The following is an 18,096-nucleotide window of genomic DNA, read 5'->3' as shown; positions in this document are numbered from 1 at the left end:
ATTCCGCCACGTCTGAAGATGCCCTTATAGTTTTAAATAATGGGTTTCTTTCGTATGAAATTAGAAAAGGTAGAAATGAAGTACGTGGAAATGCCATGGGGGATGAAGGATGTATATAGTGGACATTAGCCCTTCGTGGAGTTGGTCAACATCTCTACACCTGTGCCATTTAATGTAATAAGGACCTGATGCTTCTTTACCACCTCCGATTTCTCCTATCCTTTGTAGAAGAGAAAAGTGGCCTGACCTTCTGGCTGACTTTAATTCTATTTAAATCCTGCAGTGACTGTAAAGAGGAAGAGGCCTGCAATGGTTTATGTAGCCATGAGGAATAAGTTGGGACCAACCTAATAAGTCCCCTATTTGGCTTTGGTAGAAACGATTTCTTTAGGTAACAGTAGCGTGCAGTTTAGCCTTAATTGTATACAGTAGTATAATATATACCAATTAACACACACTGTAAGATGCTTCTTTTTATTATAATAATAGATCAGAAATTCTGCAATACAACAGTTAAATCATATTTATCAAATACTATAGTTACACATTTCTTTATTGTAAATCCAACAAAACTTTTTTTAAATCACTTGGAATATGCTGAAATCATCATTGGTAAAAAAACAAAAAACAGCGCAGACAAAAAGTGGAGAAGTTGCTCATCGCTACCAGTCAGATTCCATTTAAAGAAGTGAACTGATTGGTTGCTATGTGCAACTACACAATATTTTGTCTGTACCAGCTCTTATACATAATATGCCTGGTATTTCAGGATGTGCTTAAGTCTGCTACCCATTACTTTTTCATGTAAACTTTTAGCATTAATAAATAAGGCATTTATCCCACTTCTAACCTACGTCTTATTTGGCATATAACATACAATACATAACATTATATTAATAAATACTTTTATAGTAATAAATAGTTGGGACACTAGTTGTGCAATTAATTCTAGAAACCACTGAAAAATAATCACCGAAGTCTGAACGGCCAGCGAACCTCTTAGATGCTTTACAGTGTAACATGTCGTGCTCTTTCAGGTCCTGAGCACACTGCAATAAAAGTGCTTGTTTCACCACCATATCCCATAAGAAAATAGTATTGGTGAGAGTAATGCATATATTATTATTACATTGGAATAAGGTGGAATAAGTGCAATACTCAGTATAATTTTCTCATATTCAGGTGCGGAAAATAGGTTCCATAAATGCTTTGTTGTACATCATAAGATTGTTTTCGTCTTCTCAAGCAAAGTAGAAGCTGTGAAAAGGGAAAGAAGATTTGTTTATTTTAATATTCATTTTCATATCAAATTTTCATATCAGACATTACTACTCCTGGTTATATGATGCACTTTTGTGGAATCAAGGATTGATTTACTAGCTGTATTGGGTTATGAAATAGCTCAGAGTCACTTCTTTTATACTATTACAACTTTCACAATAATTAGACATGTTGCTATAACAAGTATATACTACTTCAGCAAGAAATATTGCTTGTTGTTCCGGTTCTAAAACCTTTGGGTGGAGCAATAGAGACCAGTGGAATGCTACAGTGCTAGAAATCAAAGGTTGCAGGACTGTAACAATTTGACACTATGTCAATCATTTTTAAGGTGGAGTGGAAAACAATAACAAAGACAGAATAAAATCATCAAATTATTCTTGTAGTGGTATATTATGTCAAAACTCTTCCTCATAGTCTATATCATATAGACTCTGTTCATTTTACATATATATTAGCTAAATCGCATTAAGGTTTCTTCTAAGTATTTTACTATGCAAATAGTTATAAGACACTTAAAAAAAAAAAGAATCGAAATATGCAGTAAATACAAAACATCATGTGAGACAAATTTGATATTAGTGGTGCCTGTGGTGAAAAGGATACCATCTACATGAACGATAGCAGGGACACAGCAACAGACATTATAGTTAAAGAGGCTCTATAGTTTGTGATAAATAATGTTGAAGAAATGGCATGTCTAGTGTTCTGAACACAGTCCTTCAGCACTTTTGGGGACCACATCTGTATAAGAGGAATTATTAGTTTATATATATTGTCCATACGGCTGCTATATGGACAGTATCATTGGATGCATGTGAACCCTTATCCATGAGACGTATGTAAACAAACTGACCTAACAAAACCCAACTAACCCTATTCCCTTTCCCAAGCAGTAAAAGCCCCTGAGATAAGTTCTTATGAAGAAATGTTATTACATTTTATACTACAAATTATTAAGCCTCTGAGACACATAAAAGGGGTTAATGTACAAAGCCATATTATGGAGGTACCCTCCTCTAGAAGTAGTGCGGTACAGAGCAACATACAGCGGCATGTGAAGTACTTATGGCTACGTAGTAGGAATTCTGTGAGCCACCATACAGGCTCCGTGCACACAAAATGAATACAAGTAAAATTTATAAAAGCACAGTCATCAAGAAATGTAAAAATCGAAATAAAATATAACCAATCTCCAGGTTGTCAGTCACAAATCTAGACATACTAGGATAGAATGAAAAAGACATGGCGCCACATAGTGCAAATAAAAGCGAGGTAGAACAAGAGAGCAAACTGGATGGTAAAAGGATGCTCACCTTGAATTGTAGACACTGGTAGGTGTCACAAAAACAATGAAGCTGCTGCCAGGTCCATGCACAAAGCAAACAAAGTTTGTTGGCAAATTGAGACTTGATAGAGTAAAAAGAGGACCACCGGCGCTGCTATGATGAACAATGCACAATGTGGAGGCTTAGACAGGCATCAAGGAAAAGTATTTATTTGTCAGAGGCTACGCGTTTCAACACTGAACCGGCGTCTTCATCAGGCCTGATGAAGACGCCGGTTCGGTGTTGAAACGCGTAGCCTCTGACAAATAAATACTTTTCCTTGATGCCTGTCTAAGCCTCCACATTGTTCAAATCTAGACATATGAAAGGACAAAATTGTAAATATTAGAAGTTTATATCTTTCACTTACCAAAAAGATGATCAGGAATATCAATACTAGGGCAAAGAGGACAGCCAAACAAATAAGAATGATTACCCAAAATGGTAAATCAGAGGTTCGGGCTATTTCTGTTTCAGACAAAGAGTTAAAATTAGAAAAATAACACTGGTAAAAGCATTTTATATTTTTACTGTGCTTTATATTGACAGTATTCAGTTGATAAAAAGATTAACAGCACTCTACTGTTGTTTTATCATCCCTGTTTTATTGAGGTGAAGTAACACCTACTGTAAAATAAAGTTATTTGCAGCATATAGACTTCAGTCAAGATTTATCAAGTAAGTTATAATATTAGTAGTCTTGGCTCAAACTGACGTCCTTATTCAATAGGTTTGAACATGACAGATAACCGAAACATTTGCTAAAACATTAGGTATGTGCCTCACTTATCGCCATTAAAGCGGCACCACTGTTGCAAATGCACAGCTGCGTAGGATGCAAATACATTACATAGTATATTGATTGGGCAGTGTGATTTAAGAAACTGTTTGACTGCAATTTCCCTTGACCATTTACCTTCACTCATTCCCTGGTTGAACTTGATGGACATGTGTCTTTTTTTCAACAATAATCGCAATTATATTCATACACTGTACCATTGTATTATTTGGGCACTACATGGTACACTATAAGGTGGTCATCGATATGAGGTACTGCACAGGGCCCCATCCAACCTAAGGCCAGCACTGTTTAAAGTGTTTCTGGAAGACAGCGGCAAGGTAAACAGGGACGGACTGACTGTTAGGGGAATCGGTCACTGCCTGAAGGCTCAGAGCTTTGTGAGTGCCCACACCCAAACTGCACCATTTATCTTTAAGGGTATGTTCACACAACCTATTTTCAGCAGTTTTTCGGCCCGTAAACACCCCGAAAAACAGCTAAAAATACGGGGGCTGAACACCTCCAAACATCTGACCATTGATTTCAATGGGAAAAATGGTGTTCCGTTCCCATGGGGCGTTTTTTACATAAAAAATGCATCGTAAAAAGAAGTGCATGTCACTTCTTGAGCCGTTTTTGGAGCCGTAGAAAAACAGCTCCAAAATCGGCCGTAAAAAACGCTGCAAAAAAACGCAAGTTGCTTATAAAACGGCTGAAAATCAGGAGCTGTTTACCCTTGAAAACAGCTCCGTATTTTCAGCCGTTTTTTGTTAAGCGTGTGAGATTAGCCTAGAGTCTGCTTTCCTAAGGCCCCTTTCACATCACATTTGGGAGATCTGCTCTCCTGTATGTCTTTTTTAATCAAAAGAAAAATGTAATCTTAACACAAGGTATGGGGACTTTCTAGTGCCAAGAGAGGGGGAAAAGAGTCTTATACAATGCTCCGAAAACCCTGCTTCCCATTATAGAGTTAAATGATAAAATTCTGTCCGCTTGCAGCCACCACTATGGAAAGCATACTGCATACAGATTTATACAGCCCCATTAAATTCAATTTAAATTTGGCTCTATGAGTCATAATTTTATTTACTCTCAAAGAGAGGCATACGTTTTATTAGTGTCTTTACCTGTGACGGTAATGTCCCTCAGTGGATAAATTGATCCCAACACTTTTCCTGTTTCTGTCCCACTGTTAAATTCATTATTCACACTCCACGTATTTACAGCTGGGTCATCCTCAAAGTAGCAGTTACATGATGCTATAATAGACCCATTCCTGAAAGTTAAAAACAGAATAGTCATGAGTTGGGCTGATAATACTATAATATTATTATCAGATTAATTATCCTTCTCTCTTTCATAAACAATCGTTAGGAACTTATCGAAGTCTAACTTTTTGGAAAGTAGGCCTTAGTAGCAATGATAGGCAGAGTAAAATCTTAACTGAAATGGGCAGCAAGTAAAACATTGTAGCCGTGTCACTGTAGCCCTCTTTTGCTGTTTCACCAAGATGCAATAGACTATTTACATACAGCCAATGATGTGCTTAAAAGCGCATGTGAATGTCAGAAATCATTGATCAGTTGCACGCAAAAAACATTGTGTATCAGCAGTATTAGTAGTATAATTTGTACTCCTTGTTTTACTACCGATGCACCTGACTCTGCAACATATTTATGAAAATTTTGTAGGACACTTAAAAAATGTGTCAGCTCATGAACTCGAATAAAGTCTCTAGCTTGTTATACATGTATAATACTAATTTGTTGTAAAAGAAAACTTATCTACATATGATTCTTAGGTCGGCATACAGTGATTGCTAAGTCAACCTTCATTGGGACAGTGGATACATGAGCCTAAATTACCAGTAGCTGTGGGGCCTTTTTACACCAGCCAATTATCGGGCAAATGAGCGTTCACAGAATGCTCGTTCCCGATAACTGTCCTGTGTAAACAGGGCAATGATCAGCTAATGAACAAGCAAACGCTGATTTTAAATGCAGAAAATATTATCGTTGTCAGCAGCACATCGCCCTGTGTAAACAGAGAGACGTGTTGCCGACATGGTAGAAATGTATTGGGACGAGCGATCGTAGTAATGATCGCTCATACCCATACATAGCTCTTTGTGAATGGAGCAGACGAGCGCTAATCAACGAGTTGTCTCTTTGATCGGTGCTCGTTTAACAGTACCTTAAGTTATAATTAGAGTCGGTCCGCATGCCATTGATGTGATAGGTGAACGTCGGCTACGAAGGTGCATGGGGGGGCGAACGACGCGCTACCAGACGTGTGTCTAAAACAACCATTCAGAGAACCCTATTCCGTATGGGGCTCCAAAGCAGAAAGATGGTCACTGCTCCTTTGCTAACAAAGGTGCATCGGAAAAAAAGGCTTCAATTTGCATGGCAGTATCGGAATTGGACCACCGATGATTGGCAAAGGGTTGCCTTCTCGATGAGTCACGTTTTCTGCTTCATCGAACGGCTAGACATTGGCGTATCAGGCGAGAAACATCAAGATCAAACACCCGGCAACCATTGCTGGAAGAACACAAGCTGGTGGCGGCAGCGTTATAGTCTGGGGAATTTTTGCATGGCATTCTACTCATCCATGTGGAAGGCACTCTGAACCGATTTCGGTATGAATATATAGTGTTGCCGTTCACGTCCACCCATACATGCTGTTTGTCTTCCCTGGGGCAGATGGAACCTTTTAGCAAGACAACGCGACATGTCACACGGCTAGAAATGTCCGACAGTGGTTGGAAGAGCCTAACCAAGACTTCCAAGTACTTCTCTTGCCTCCCAATTCGCCAGATTGCAACCCAATTGAGTATCTGTGGGACCGGCTCGATCGTTTAGTTCGCTCTATGGATCCTCCCCCACGCACGCTCCAGCAAATGTGGGATGCACTGCAGTCAGCATGGCTCAAGATACCTGAGACAAACTACCATTCAGTCACTCCCAGCCCGTCTAGCTACTGTTCGTGCTGCACATGGCGGTTACTCTGGATATTAGCTGCTCGTCATAATAATGTGACTCAACTGTGTATATGTCACATAGCTCTACTCAACAAAAATACAGCCCAAAAATAAAAGTGGAAAAGAAATATAGTTACCTCATTGATGCAAGCAAGCAATATTTAAACTTTTTGCCCAGTGCACTATTTTTATATAATTCATTCATCTAAAAATAAGAGACAAATATAAAACAAGATGAAACAACTATATATATCCAAGCACACATTTATGTGTTTACATACAAATGCTGGGTTTTGTTACTTACAGCGGCATTTAGAGCATTTACTATTCATGATATTTACTGGATATTTTATACATAGATGCTTTTACTTATGAAATTATTGCATACATTACAATGTAAATTCACAATTCTCATGATTTCCAGATGCTGGAATGTTGTATTAATAGTTTGTCAACAGATATATGAGAATGCAGATTACTATTCTTATGACAGCTTTCTGTACAAATTACATATCTGTTAGTAAGTTTATTACACAAGATTTCATCATTTATTCACATAACTACATGACAATACAGTATACGTTTCAGTTGCAAATGCAGTCAATTTGTTACCTACTGCAAGTTATGTATCCAGTTCCAAATGCAAAGATATAAAAGCAAAATATATTCATGAGAAACCACTATAATAGTATATCTCAATTATGAATTATAATGGGCCATATACAAATGTATAATAAACGTGGTAATATAATCAAAGTGAAGCTTGTGTAATTATATACTGTGTTTTTTTTTTTAGCATTCAGTACAGTATTCATTTTCTGCTCCATAGTGTCTTCACTTAAGTAAAAAAAACATTACATTGCAGATTATAATCACCTTCTGAACTATGTCCTGCTCCAGAATTCTCCTCTGTTCAGGGTCGGCAGGCACATAATTATTAGTGATGGTGAAATTGATGGCATAGCCAAGGTATGCATTGGACGGGATAGCTTCTATGATGGCACTGGTTGTTGTTGTTATTTTTGTTGTTGTTGTTGTTGGTGTTGTTGTTGTTGTTGTTGTTGGTGGTGTTGTCATAATTGTACTACTAACAATTATTACATCTGCATCTGTTCTGTAAACTAAACAGGGAAACAATTTAATTGCATGGCAGAATAAAAACAGTTCATATTCAGTTCATTTATTTGACACATGTAATATAGCAGGTGCTTGAATGCCCATTCAAGTGAACGAGGCTGAGCGTTGATCTGCAACATAGACACACCTACTCTCATATGGACGTGACTGTGGCAGGTAATGCAGTAAAGGGGCCGTAGGGCTCCAGCAAGCTTCACTGACACTTCATTCTGCTTATTAGTGGAGATCAAGGGGTAGGACTCACCAATTATATATTGATGGCCTATCCTAATGACAGATTATCCATGTAATATACCTTAAATACCCCTTTAATACTAAAAGAATAATAAGGAGTACAGTTCTATCAAAACTACTGAGAAAATATTTCTTATCCTGAAACACTGTATGATTGGGTTGAAAAAAAATTAAAAACACTTACTGTTAACATGGATACTTGCACCTTTCAATGTAAAGTTGCCTAGAATTGTCCCATCTTGGGTAATGTTTAAGAAGGCTTGTTTGACATCCTCTTCTGTAAAGACTCTAGCCAAGAGGTCCACATTAAAGGTGCAGACAGATTCTGCAGTAGTGTCTGTGCTGTCTTTAGTTGATCTAGAAAAAGATAGATTTTCTATATTATATCTGTTAAAAAAATATTTAAAAAAAAAATCAGGCCTTTAGTAGGCTTTGATGAAGGGCAACACTGGGAAACATTCACTGGTCCCCCAAATCAATTCCATCGAAAATGTGTACGATTATTTGGAACAGGTGAAACAGAGCACCGGGCCTCACTGGTGGTCCATTTTTATAGGGAAACTAGATAAAACTGATAGGAAATATTCCATTATGGCAAGAGTCTTACATGACAGGTTTAGTGCTGCAAGGGAAGATGTACCAGAGTATGAGGTAGACTATGACAAAAGTGCCCATGGCGCTTATATAGTACGTGAATACCTACCTGAAACCAGTTATTGCACAGCTGTCAAAGTTGTCCTTTACATTTGAGTTATTTCTGAAACCATCATTCAGCTAAAGAAAGTATATACACAGACAAGTCTAGTTAGTGGATATTGCAGTAGTAGCATAAATCTTCATAATCCACATACACAATTCGATCAGATTGAGCTAAGTATATTTATCTATTAGTAAAGTACATGAACAAAATAAGAATAAAAGAATCTGTTTAACTACAAACTGACTCAGCTTCTGTCTCTTTATTAGTATATTCACATTTAGCTTTCAGGCATTTTGTGTGTTTATTATTTGTAGTTCAATCACCTCTTACCAATCTTTATATGTGCTCTTTTAATATAATAATATTATCTGTAACTGAATTGCCTGCAATTTCTATTGTCCAACTTTTGTGGATTAGACATTGTCATATATGACAGTAAGGGTATGTGCCCACGACAACGCCAAATACGTCTGAAATTACGGAGCCGTTTTCAGGAGAACACAGCTCCTTCATTTTGTTTACAAGTGCACGTGTTTTTCGCGGCGTCCATTACGGACGTAATTGGAGCTGTTTTTCAATGGAGTCAATGAAAAACGTCTCCAATTACGTCCCAAGAAGTGTCCTGCACTTCTTTGACGCGGGCGTAATTTTACGCGCCGTTTTTTGACAGCGACGCGTAAAATTACAGCTCGTCTGCACAGAACATCGTAAGACCCATTGCAAGCAATGGGCAGATGTTTGCCAACGTATTGGAGCCGTATTTTCAGGCGTAATTTGAGGCGTAAAATGCCCCATTACGTCTGAAAAGAGGTTGTGTGCACATACCCTAAGGGTATGCTCACACGCTTAACAAAAAACGTCTGAAAATACAGAGTTATTTTCAGAGAAAACAGCCTCTGATTTTCAGGCGTTTTTGAAGCTGAAAATGAAGCTTCTTTTAATTTGGAGCTTCTTTTCAGGCTTCTTTTGAGGCGGTTTTTTTAGGCATTTTTCATAGTGTTCAATGGAAAATCAGCTCCAAAAAATGCCTCAAGAAGTGACATGCTACTTCTTTTTACAGAGCGTCTTTTTCCGCTCTGTTTTTTAAAACAGCAGCGTAAAAAGACGCCCCATCTGAACCAAATGCTGTTTTTCCCATTGATTCCAATGGCAGATGTTTGTAGGCATTCAGCTTCCGTTTCTTCAGGCGTTTTTAGAGGTGTAAACGCCCTGAAATACGCATGAAAACACTGCGTGTGAACATACCCTAAGTCATATTGTTTACATTTCAATGCTGCTTTTCAGGTACTTCACATCAATAAATAGAAAACGAGTGGATGACTCTCATATTTCTTTCATTCCTGTCATATGCAGACGGTAACTGCACATTATGACCTTACTTACCAGTTTGTTAAGAAGAGTCTGTAGTTTAGTGTACTGATCAGAGTATTTGTTTGTTAAGTTGCTACTATACGGAAAGTTGGTTATGGTGAAATTAATGAAGAAACTTTTTGGCCCGAAAGTCTTTAGAGTTGTCAGGGTTGTCGGTGGTTGAGTAGCTAAGGAAAAGCATTGAAACAGTTGTAATTAAGCAATGTGAAAGTTCTGTGACAAGAAAAAAGTACTGTAAAATTGCACTCCATTAGTACAGTTTCTACCTAAACTATTACTGAAGTCCTTCTCATTGCTGTAAAATGTCTAAAAATCCATCGCAAACTGCCCATAAAGTGCTGCAATAAAGCTTATGTCAAGATGGAATAAATTAGTTCTATAAAGACTCAACCCACAATGCCATGGTTCAACTATTTAGAGCAGAACATTTTTTAATATGGTCCAACAATATTGACAAAAGTAATAACTTAAACAAATCAGGACATGTAGATTTGAAACAGGTCCTAATCTGTAAGGGAATGACAATATACTGCAATTTTGCCTCGAGAATAATATTCCAGAATGTGGGAAAAAGTGTAGAGACAAAACTGTAAAAATTATACTATACTGAGAAATGTTTTATTCCGCATCTCTAGCTTCCATGTTACACAGATATGGTCGAAGCAAATAAAACATAAAAGTAACTTACTTGCTACAGTGAAGACCTTGTTGTAACCTAAATAAATACAGAGAAGTTGCCTTAGTTTTACGTTTAATGTGCCCATTTGCTCTCCTCAATGTATATCTTATTTTCACACAGATAAAACATTGTATTTTATATCCTTTTTATAATTGCAGTGTGAACAATTACTGCCATTCTTCTACCCGTCTTTAGATTATGTGCTTATTTCTTTTCTGTAGAGTAATAGCAATAAAATACACTCCACCATGTTGTTCTGCAGAACCTTCTTCTGCATGATCTGAGGCCTCAACTGTTCATGACTTTCTGTATTAGTGACCACCGTGCTTATATATGCGATAGGCACAATATCTGTGGTCACCGGTAGTGACAGTTTGATAATGTTCTTTACAAATATTCTGGTAGCTCCTAACAGAAATGCTCAGTTATTTTATGTAGTGTGTTATTTCCTTGTAGAAAATAGCAGAGGATATCTAAAAGAAAGCCTTTCAAGTAAGTTAATATTTGGGGCAATATCATGTTATATATTATATACAAACTGGATGCACGATGCTGAAAATAATCTTAAAATGGGTTTTGCCCAGGACTTTCAATAAATATTTTTGGACAATACAGCCCTCCTTAAAATTCTTCTGATTTATTCTGATATTAGTTTACTTTAAAAGATACATGGAATTTGGCATTAATCTTACCATTGACATATAGGCTGTTCTTGTCCAACGTATACATTCCCAGTTTGGTAATATTTTCAGTCATGCTCATAACCTCATTGTAAAAATTCACTCTATCAAACTGAGCTCCAGTTATGTCTTTCTTGATTCTGCAGATGGAGTTTACTTTTGTGTTGTTTACATCAGAAAGCCTGAAAATAAAATGTAGCAATTGTATTTACGGTAACATCACACAAATTGTTTAAAGGGGTATTCTAAATTCAGACATTTATAGCATATCTACAGGATATGCCATAAATGTCTGATAGATGTGGGTCCCAGATCTGGAACCCACACCTACATTGAGGACGGGGGTCACCAGACCCCCATTTCTCCTGGTAAGGCGGCCTTTAGCCACTACATCCAGACAGAGAATGAATGGAGAGGTGGTCGTGCATGTGCACGGCTCTCTGCATTTACTTCTTTGGAAGGTACGGAAACTAACGATCAACAGCCATTTATAGAATCAAATAAAATGATCTGTATTTAGCATTTATTTGAGTATTATCACTTAATCTGAAATTAACATCTCAAAACATGGTAGACAAAATGCAAATATCTTCTCTGTCACCACCTGTCTCTCACTCAGGTCTCCCATTAAATACATAGATTATTATAGATCGCCACACAACAAGAGGCATACCTGATTTTGTTTGCAAAGTAAAAGTAAAATATGGAAAAAGCCAAACTTTACAAAAGTGGCCAAAATTTATAAAACAATATTAAGAGTGAATATACTAAATTTCTTGTTCACAGAAGTAATGTATGAACAAAACTCAAAAAATACAAATAGGAAAGAGCGAAGTGTGTTTGTGATTGTAAAACTAAATGTAAATGAACTATGTGTATACACCTAAAGGCCCTATTACATGGGTCAATGATTGGACAAACCGGCTTTCATATAAACGCTCGTTCTCAATCATTTCTCTGTGTAAACAGGGCAACTATCAGCTGATGAATGAGAAAACACTCGTTCATCGGCTGATCTGCTCATTTATGCAGCATAAAATATTTTTGTTTTCAGCAGCACATCTCTCTAAACAGGGAGACATGCTGCCGACATGATGAAAATGTATTGGGATGAGCGATGAGAGTGAAGAGCGCTCGTCTCCATGCATTACTGATCATAGCTCCTTGTAAAAGAAGCAAACGAGCGCCGATCAACGAGCTGTCTCGTTGATCGGCGCTCATTTTCACGGCCCATATCGGGCTGTGTAATAGGACCTTAAGCCTCCCATACTCACGCAAAGCCATCGATGCTACAGCCGATTAATTTGCTGCTGACTGTACTGTTCTTCATTAAATTTGTTATCTAAGAAAAGAGATAAGAGATAATACTCAGGGAAATTGTTCCATATATTTTACAGTAAACTATAAAGGACACACTTATATTGTTCTAATGTTTTGTAATTTTATAGGGAATTTCTTTTCATTAAATAGGTTTAAGTATGTAGAAGAGAAACAGTGTGTTTTCTCCTTTCAGAGGGTGGTGGAATATTTCTAAGTTATGCCATCACTTTCTGATCAGTGGGGTCTGACTGAGAATGAATTGGCCGCAGCTCTTGATTATTGCGGTGGCCCCTTCTCAGTTTTTATCGGCAGAGTACTGAAACAAAGCTCCATTCAAGTGGCCTCTTTATTCTCATTCTTGTATTGTCTGCATATATAGTAGCATGTGTGTTTTATAGTAACTGCCATAAATGAGATCTAATCATCGAAGAAATACCATAGACTATTAAGGTGCTTGATACTGGCCGTTAAATCTGGTGCAAATCGAAGATATAGCTCGTCGATCGGCGCTTGTTTGCTTCATTCACAAGGAGCAATGATCGTTATTGTATAGGGATGAGCGATGGTTAGCAGATTATGTCAGCAGAACATCTCCCTGTTTACACAGGGACAAGTGCTGCTGTCTCACTACCCTTTATTTGGCCACATAATAGATCCAATCATTGGATGAACGAGCATTTGCTCGTTCATCGGCTGATTGTTAGTAAGTCATTAGCCTTTAGATGATACATAGATTTATGTACAAATTTCTGTGCCCAGGAAACCCCTTTAATCTAATATAATATATCCTATAGCCCAGCAAAACTAATAATTCAACAACAAGCAAGCTTGATAATGAAGAATCTTAAAAATGCAAAAGGCTTAACAGAGATTCTTTCCGATAATCTGGAATGTTTGATAATCCATGGCCTGTTGGGTTGCTTTGATTTAGGGTTAAAGGAATGCTAATGCAACGATTATATATTATAACCATTATAGAAAGCAAAATTAATTCTAGAAAGTAATTGGTTGCCATCGGCAACACGATATATAGTTCTCATCTACATTCAGAAATATTATCCAGTTCTGTTGCCTTCTAAAATAAGAACATTGAGCACCGCTTACCAACTGAAGGACATTTACAGTTGTAACATTATACTTTGCTGTGTTTTGTATTCCAAGGTCAAACGTATAAATCAGGTTTGTTATTGTAAAGTTGAGAGTGAAGTCTTCATAAGCAGTACTTTCAACTGGAGTTTTGGTGATCATCTCTATAGGAGGCTCAACAGCTGATAAAATGAATAAAAATAAGTAAGAAAAGATGAAAATAATCTAGCAAGTATATGTATCATGTGTATATTATGTATGTTGATTTGTATTGTGGCAATCATTTTATAATCAAGACACCAACAAGAGATACAAAACAAAGTTCTGCATAACTGACTTGGCATAAAATAATAATCATTAAAGGCTGGTCTGCTTTGGACAATCTCTTCTTGTTAGAATGATAAATTGATCAAGAGACTGTCCAGTTGCTGGGACCCGTAGCGATCAGCTGAAATCTGTGGCAGAACACGGCAATAAGTGTTGAATTCCTCTGCAGCGCCACCACAGGCAAAATTATGTATTCCACCCTTTATAATGGGCTTTCCATGTAACGCATAGATGTACCAAACCCAAATTAGAAATGCTAGAAATTGTCTTTGTAAATCAGACAACCCCTTTAAATTCTGACTTCATGTAATTCTAAATTTTTAGCTAGGAATTTCTTCTAGTTGTGAAGAACACACACAAAAATAAATACATTACTCACTTGGTGCTTCATTATATCCTGAAAAAAAAGAGAAACAGTAAATTAGTAAATGCAAGCAGTACTGTATGTTAGTAGTTTTCTTGCTTTAATGAATTGTAAAGACAGGCGCTACTTTTTTATGCACCAATAGATGGATACTACAGGAAAAAAAAACGAATTGGTAATAATTGGAATTCTACGCTTATTATTTTTATTTTGTCTTCCCATCTTATTCACAATGCAGACCTGTCACCTAGCCAAACAACTGCATCTCTGTTAGATTGCAGGCGCCTCACAGATTCTCATTCTTTTTATTTTTTTGCCTTTCAATTTTTTGCCTTTGACTGTCAAGTGGCGGTTCCCCCTTATCAAGTGACAGGTGTTACCCGCCAACTTGACAGTCAAAGGCCTTATTTTCATATCGAGCACCAAAACCCACAGCACCGATATCTCAGCAACGGTGGGGGCTAGAGGAAAAAATTAAAAAGCGGCAGAATCTTTGAGGCGACTGCAATCTAACTGAGATGTCAGCTGAAGTTTTTTTCGCTAGATGACATGTTCTCTTTAAGATTTTCTGTTGTCCTATTTAAATATCAATTAATATAATATGCATCAATGAATTGTGCAATATTGTTGGCTGGAAGGATGGAAGAGGTTCACCTTCCAGCAGGACATTGAGCCTAAATACTTTCACAAGGCACTGTATATCAATTAACAGAGATCCACTGCAGTATTTAGGGAATCCCACATTCTGTATGATACCTTTACCATCCATGACTGGCCACATTTTATGTATGGAAATTCCTTTTAACATTATAATGTTATATAATTGTTGCCAAAGCAGTAAAATATTACACACAAATCCAAGGCTCTTATCTTACCATTAACATAAAGACTGCCTGGTTCTATGGAATAGATTCCAAGTTTGGTGGCACTATTCATTTTGCTGGCCAGCTCTTTAAAAAAGGCCACTCGGTCAAAACTATTAGATCCTGAGTCGTTCATATAGGTGCAAACAGCATTTACTTTAGTGTGAGTATCTGATGACCTAAAAAAAAAGAAAAGTAATGCATGGGTAAGTAACCCTATTTACTCCTATATTAGACATTTCTTGGAAAAATAATCCTAATATTTAATGATAGAATGAATACAATATTACCCAGTAAGAGAATGAGCATTTACACTTAAACCATATTTATACAGGTCTGCAATAAGCGGGCATGTCTTTCTTTTATTGCCCTCCTAAGTAGATTGTTCATGGTCACAAACTGTGGGACTCATGGTACACAAGAGCAGGATGAGAAATTCTGACATGTGAAGCTATATGAACTCCACTTTGCTTCACTGCCCTGTGACAAAAGATGATTAACAACTCAGTAGTTTACATTCTTTCTTAGAAACAGACTCACCTTGGTGTTGAGATCATGCAGTATACATTTCAATGTTTGATATTAGGGACACTTTAGAAAGGTTTTGGAAATAACATTACCGCTTTAGCCATGTACTTAGATTTAGACCCACTGACAATCAATGTAATCACTTAATCACTATCTCTTACCCAAATGAAACAATTTGGCATCCAGTGTAAGAAGTCCCAAGACTGGTGTTTTTCATAAGGTTGTTCAGCTATGGAAGGGGGCGTTAAAACAACAGAAATCACAAAATACAAAAGACAAAACAAAACAAAGAAAAAAACGTCATCTATATCACATTAATATTAGCAATAGAGATGAGCGAATGGATTCTACACGATTACAATTCGGCCAAATCTTCCAAAAGTTTCAAATTCTGGCAAAATGACGGACGTTGACGAGACTATAATATGGATGGCCTGTGTTTAGGATAGGCCAATAATATCAGATCGGTGGGGTCTCAACTCCAGGGATATAAGTTACACTTGTGTCTGGTATTGCAGTGCCTTTCACCAGCGAGCGCTGCGGACCCTTCAGTCAGCTGATTGGCAGGGATTGTCAGGAGCCGGATCCCCACTGATCTGAAATTGATGGCCTTTCTAAGGATAGGCCATTAATATTATAGTCCCCGAAAACCTCTTTAAGTCATAAGTACCTAGGACTTCAGGTTACTTGACTGTTTAGCTATTTATTTATTTTTTATCTACTTCTGCTGTATTGTCTTATGTTTAGGGAAACCTGAAATCAACTTACTATTTCATCAGAGGCTCAGTCTGCTGTCCTGCCCCCTTCCTATGTTTTGCGAGCAGCCTTGTTGTTAAAAGAGGACCTGTCAGCACCCAATCCTCATATGAAGATTGTGTTTTGGGGTTTTTCATTGACAGGGAGCTGATTCTTTTAGTTCCCTGCCACAGTACAGGGTTGGCCAGATTCTGCCAATGGCAGTGTGATTAGGGGCGTACAGCGTCATGAAACCAGCATGAAAATTAACAGGCTCCTGACACAGGGGCCATTTCATTAGCCCGTATATTTATGTGGCGTGGATGGGAAGAGGTTAAATATTATTTTGCTAAGGATGACTTAGAAGAATGTAAAAGAAATACAAAAAGATTTTTGAAATGGACAGTAAACTCACTTGGCTTGTTACAGTGACTACAGTGCTGTTAAAATCAGAGGAAAATGGGACACCAAGATCTGAAGTATAATTCAAGTTAGTTATTGTGAAGTTCAAGGTGAAATTGTTCATAACTGGAGGAGCTAAATAAATAAAAAGAAAATGAAATGAGTTAATCGATACTAAGAATCCCCTCTATTACGTTTTCCTTATGGCTATCACTATTTTCTCTGCTGTAAATACTTACACGTAGCTGGTACACTCGGCTGCTTTTCATTATATCCTGAGAAACAAGAAAAAAAAGGTCAACATTCGTAAAAAGTGAGATATAACTGAAAAAATTAGATGAAGGTACGGATACTGTTATTACCATTTACATAAAGGCTATTTGGATCCAAAGTGTAGATCCCAAGTGTAGTGACATTGTTTGTCTGGTTCTTCAACTCTTTGTAGAAAGCAATTGTATTGAATGGGATAGGTCCAGAGTAATTGGTGTACATACAGATTGCGTCCACCTTGGTGTCTTTGGAATTTGCCAACCTATAACACAAAGAAAAAAGAACAATGAAAAGATTTAATACTAATACTAATATTTAATTATACAATATACACTACTTTTATGTATGTGTTATTGCTCATATACTGTAAGCTCAGGAGGGCAGGGCTCACCCCACAAATATATCATTTTTAATTGTGTTTGCATTTGTCCAATCTTATGCGATTAAAGAACATTTTGTATAAATGACTAAAGAACTAAGAAATCTATCCTTTTAAATACTGTTTATTTCATTAGGGGGTTAGGAGGGGCTCAATGCTGGACATTAAATTGAGCTGCACTATATATATATTTACCTAATAAATGTGATCCCAGTATGTAATATTCTCTCTATTACTTCAACATGCCCCCATACCACATATACCAAAGGGGTTAATTTAAAGCCCAACAAAAATCCTTGCTAAATTGTTTATGGTTAAATGTAATGTGTTCTAACTTTATAGTATAGTTTGAACGCAGGTATGACAGTCATCATGAGTGTAGTGTTTTCTAATGTGTTTTTCTAGTGTTTCCAACAAGGTGCCCACCGCTGGACAATGCCTGGTTGTACTTATGCCATGTTTCTGTTCATAAAGTCGCAGAAAGTTGGATAAACAGTTTCAATCTGTGAAAAATGTCATTTGTGCTAGGAAAAGTCTCAAAAGACTTTGATAGAAAGGGCATTCAGATTAAAGCAGATCTTTCAAGTTGAACATGATGCCCTATATCTGGACAGCTGGGTATAAAGCAGAAGCTCAGCAGATTAATAT

At 37.1% G+C, this 18,096-nt stretch overlaps 1 protein-coding gene across 1 annotated transcript in view; it reads right to left on the bottom strand.

The window, feature by feature from the left end:
• Nucleotides 1-526: 526 nt before the first annotated feature.
• LOC142740658 (mucin-16-like) overlaps nucleotides 527-18,096 on the bottom strand; it is a 33,518-nt gene continuing 15,948 nt past the window's right edge. Inside the window, exons 16-33 of the mRNA XM_075850073.1 lie at nucleotides 17,162-17,331; nucleotides 17,039-17,074; nucleotides 16,813-16,934; nucleotides 15,824-15,891; nucleotides 15,147-15,313; nucleotides 14,287-14,304; nucleotides 13,599-13,762; nucleotides 12,449-12,516; nucleotides 11,187-11,356; nucleotides 10,504-10,530; nucleotides 9,828-9,982; nucleotides 8,448-8,518; nucleotides 7,929-8,101; nucleotides 7,250-7,494; nucleotides 6,511-6,578; nucleotides 4,518-4,666; nucleotides 2,980-3,077; nucleotides 527-1,257 (exon numbers count right to left, since the gene is read on the bottom strand). Coding sequence (XP_075706188.1) covers nucleotides 1,159-1,257; nucleotides 2,980-3,077; nucleotides 4,518-4,666; nucleotides 6,511-6,578; nucleotides 7,250-7,494; nucleotides 7,929-8,101; nucleotides 8,448-8,518; nucleotides 9,828-9,982; nucleotides 10,504-10,530; nucleotides 11,187-11,356; nucleotides 12,449-12,516; nucleotides 13,599-13,762; nucleotides 14,287-14,304; nucleotides 15,147-15,313; nucleotides 15,824-15,891; nucleotides 16,813-16,934; nucleotides 17,039-17,074; nucleotides 17,162-17,331 — 2,068 coding nt within the window. The 3' untranslated portion in view covers nucleotides 527-1,158. The remainder of the gene's footprint in view (nucleotides 1,258-2,979; nucleotides 3,078-4,517; nucleotides 4,667-6,510; nucleotides 6,579-7,249; nucleotides 7,495-7,928; nucleotides 8,102-8,447; nucleotides 8,519-9,827; nucleotides 9,983-10,503; nucleotides 10,531-11,186; nucleotides 11,357-12,448; nucleotides 12,517-13,598; nucleotides 13,763-14,286; nucleotides 14,305-15,146; nucleotides 15,314-15,823; nucleotides 15,892-16,812; nucleotides 16,935-17,038; nucleotides 17,075-17,161; nucleotides 17,332-18,096) is intronic.

This window comes from Rhinoderma darwinii, chromosome 1 (assembly GCF_050947455.1).
Source record: "Rhinoderma darwinii isolate aRhiDar2 chromosome 1, aRhiDar2.hap1, whole genome shotgun sequence".
Classification (NCBI taxonomy): Eukaryota; Metazoa; Chordata; class Amphibia; order Anura; family Rhinodermatidae; genus Rhinoderma; species Rhinoderma darwinii.
The sequence above is the reverse complement of the archived record's forward strand: the minus strand, read 5'-3'. Positions and strand labels throughout refer to the sequence as shown.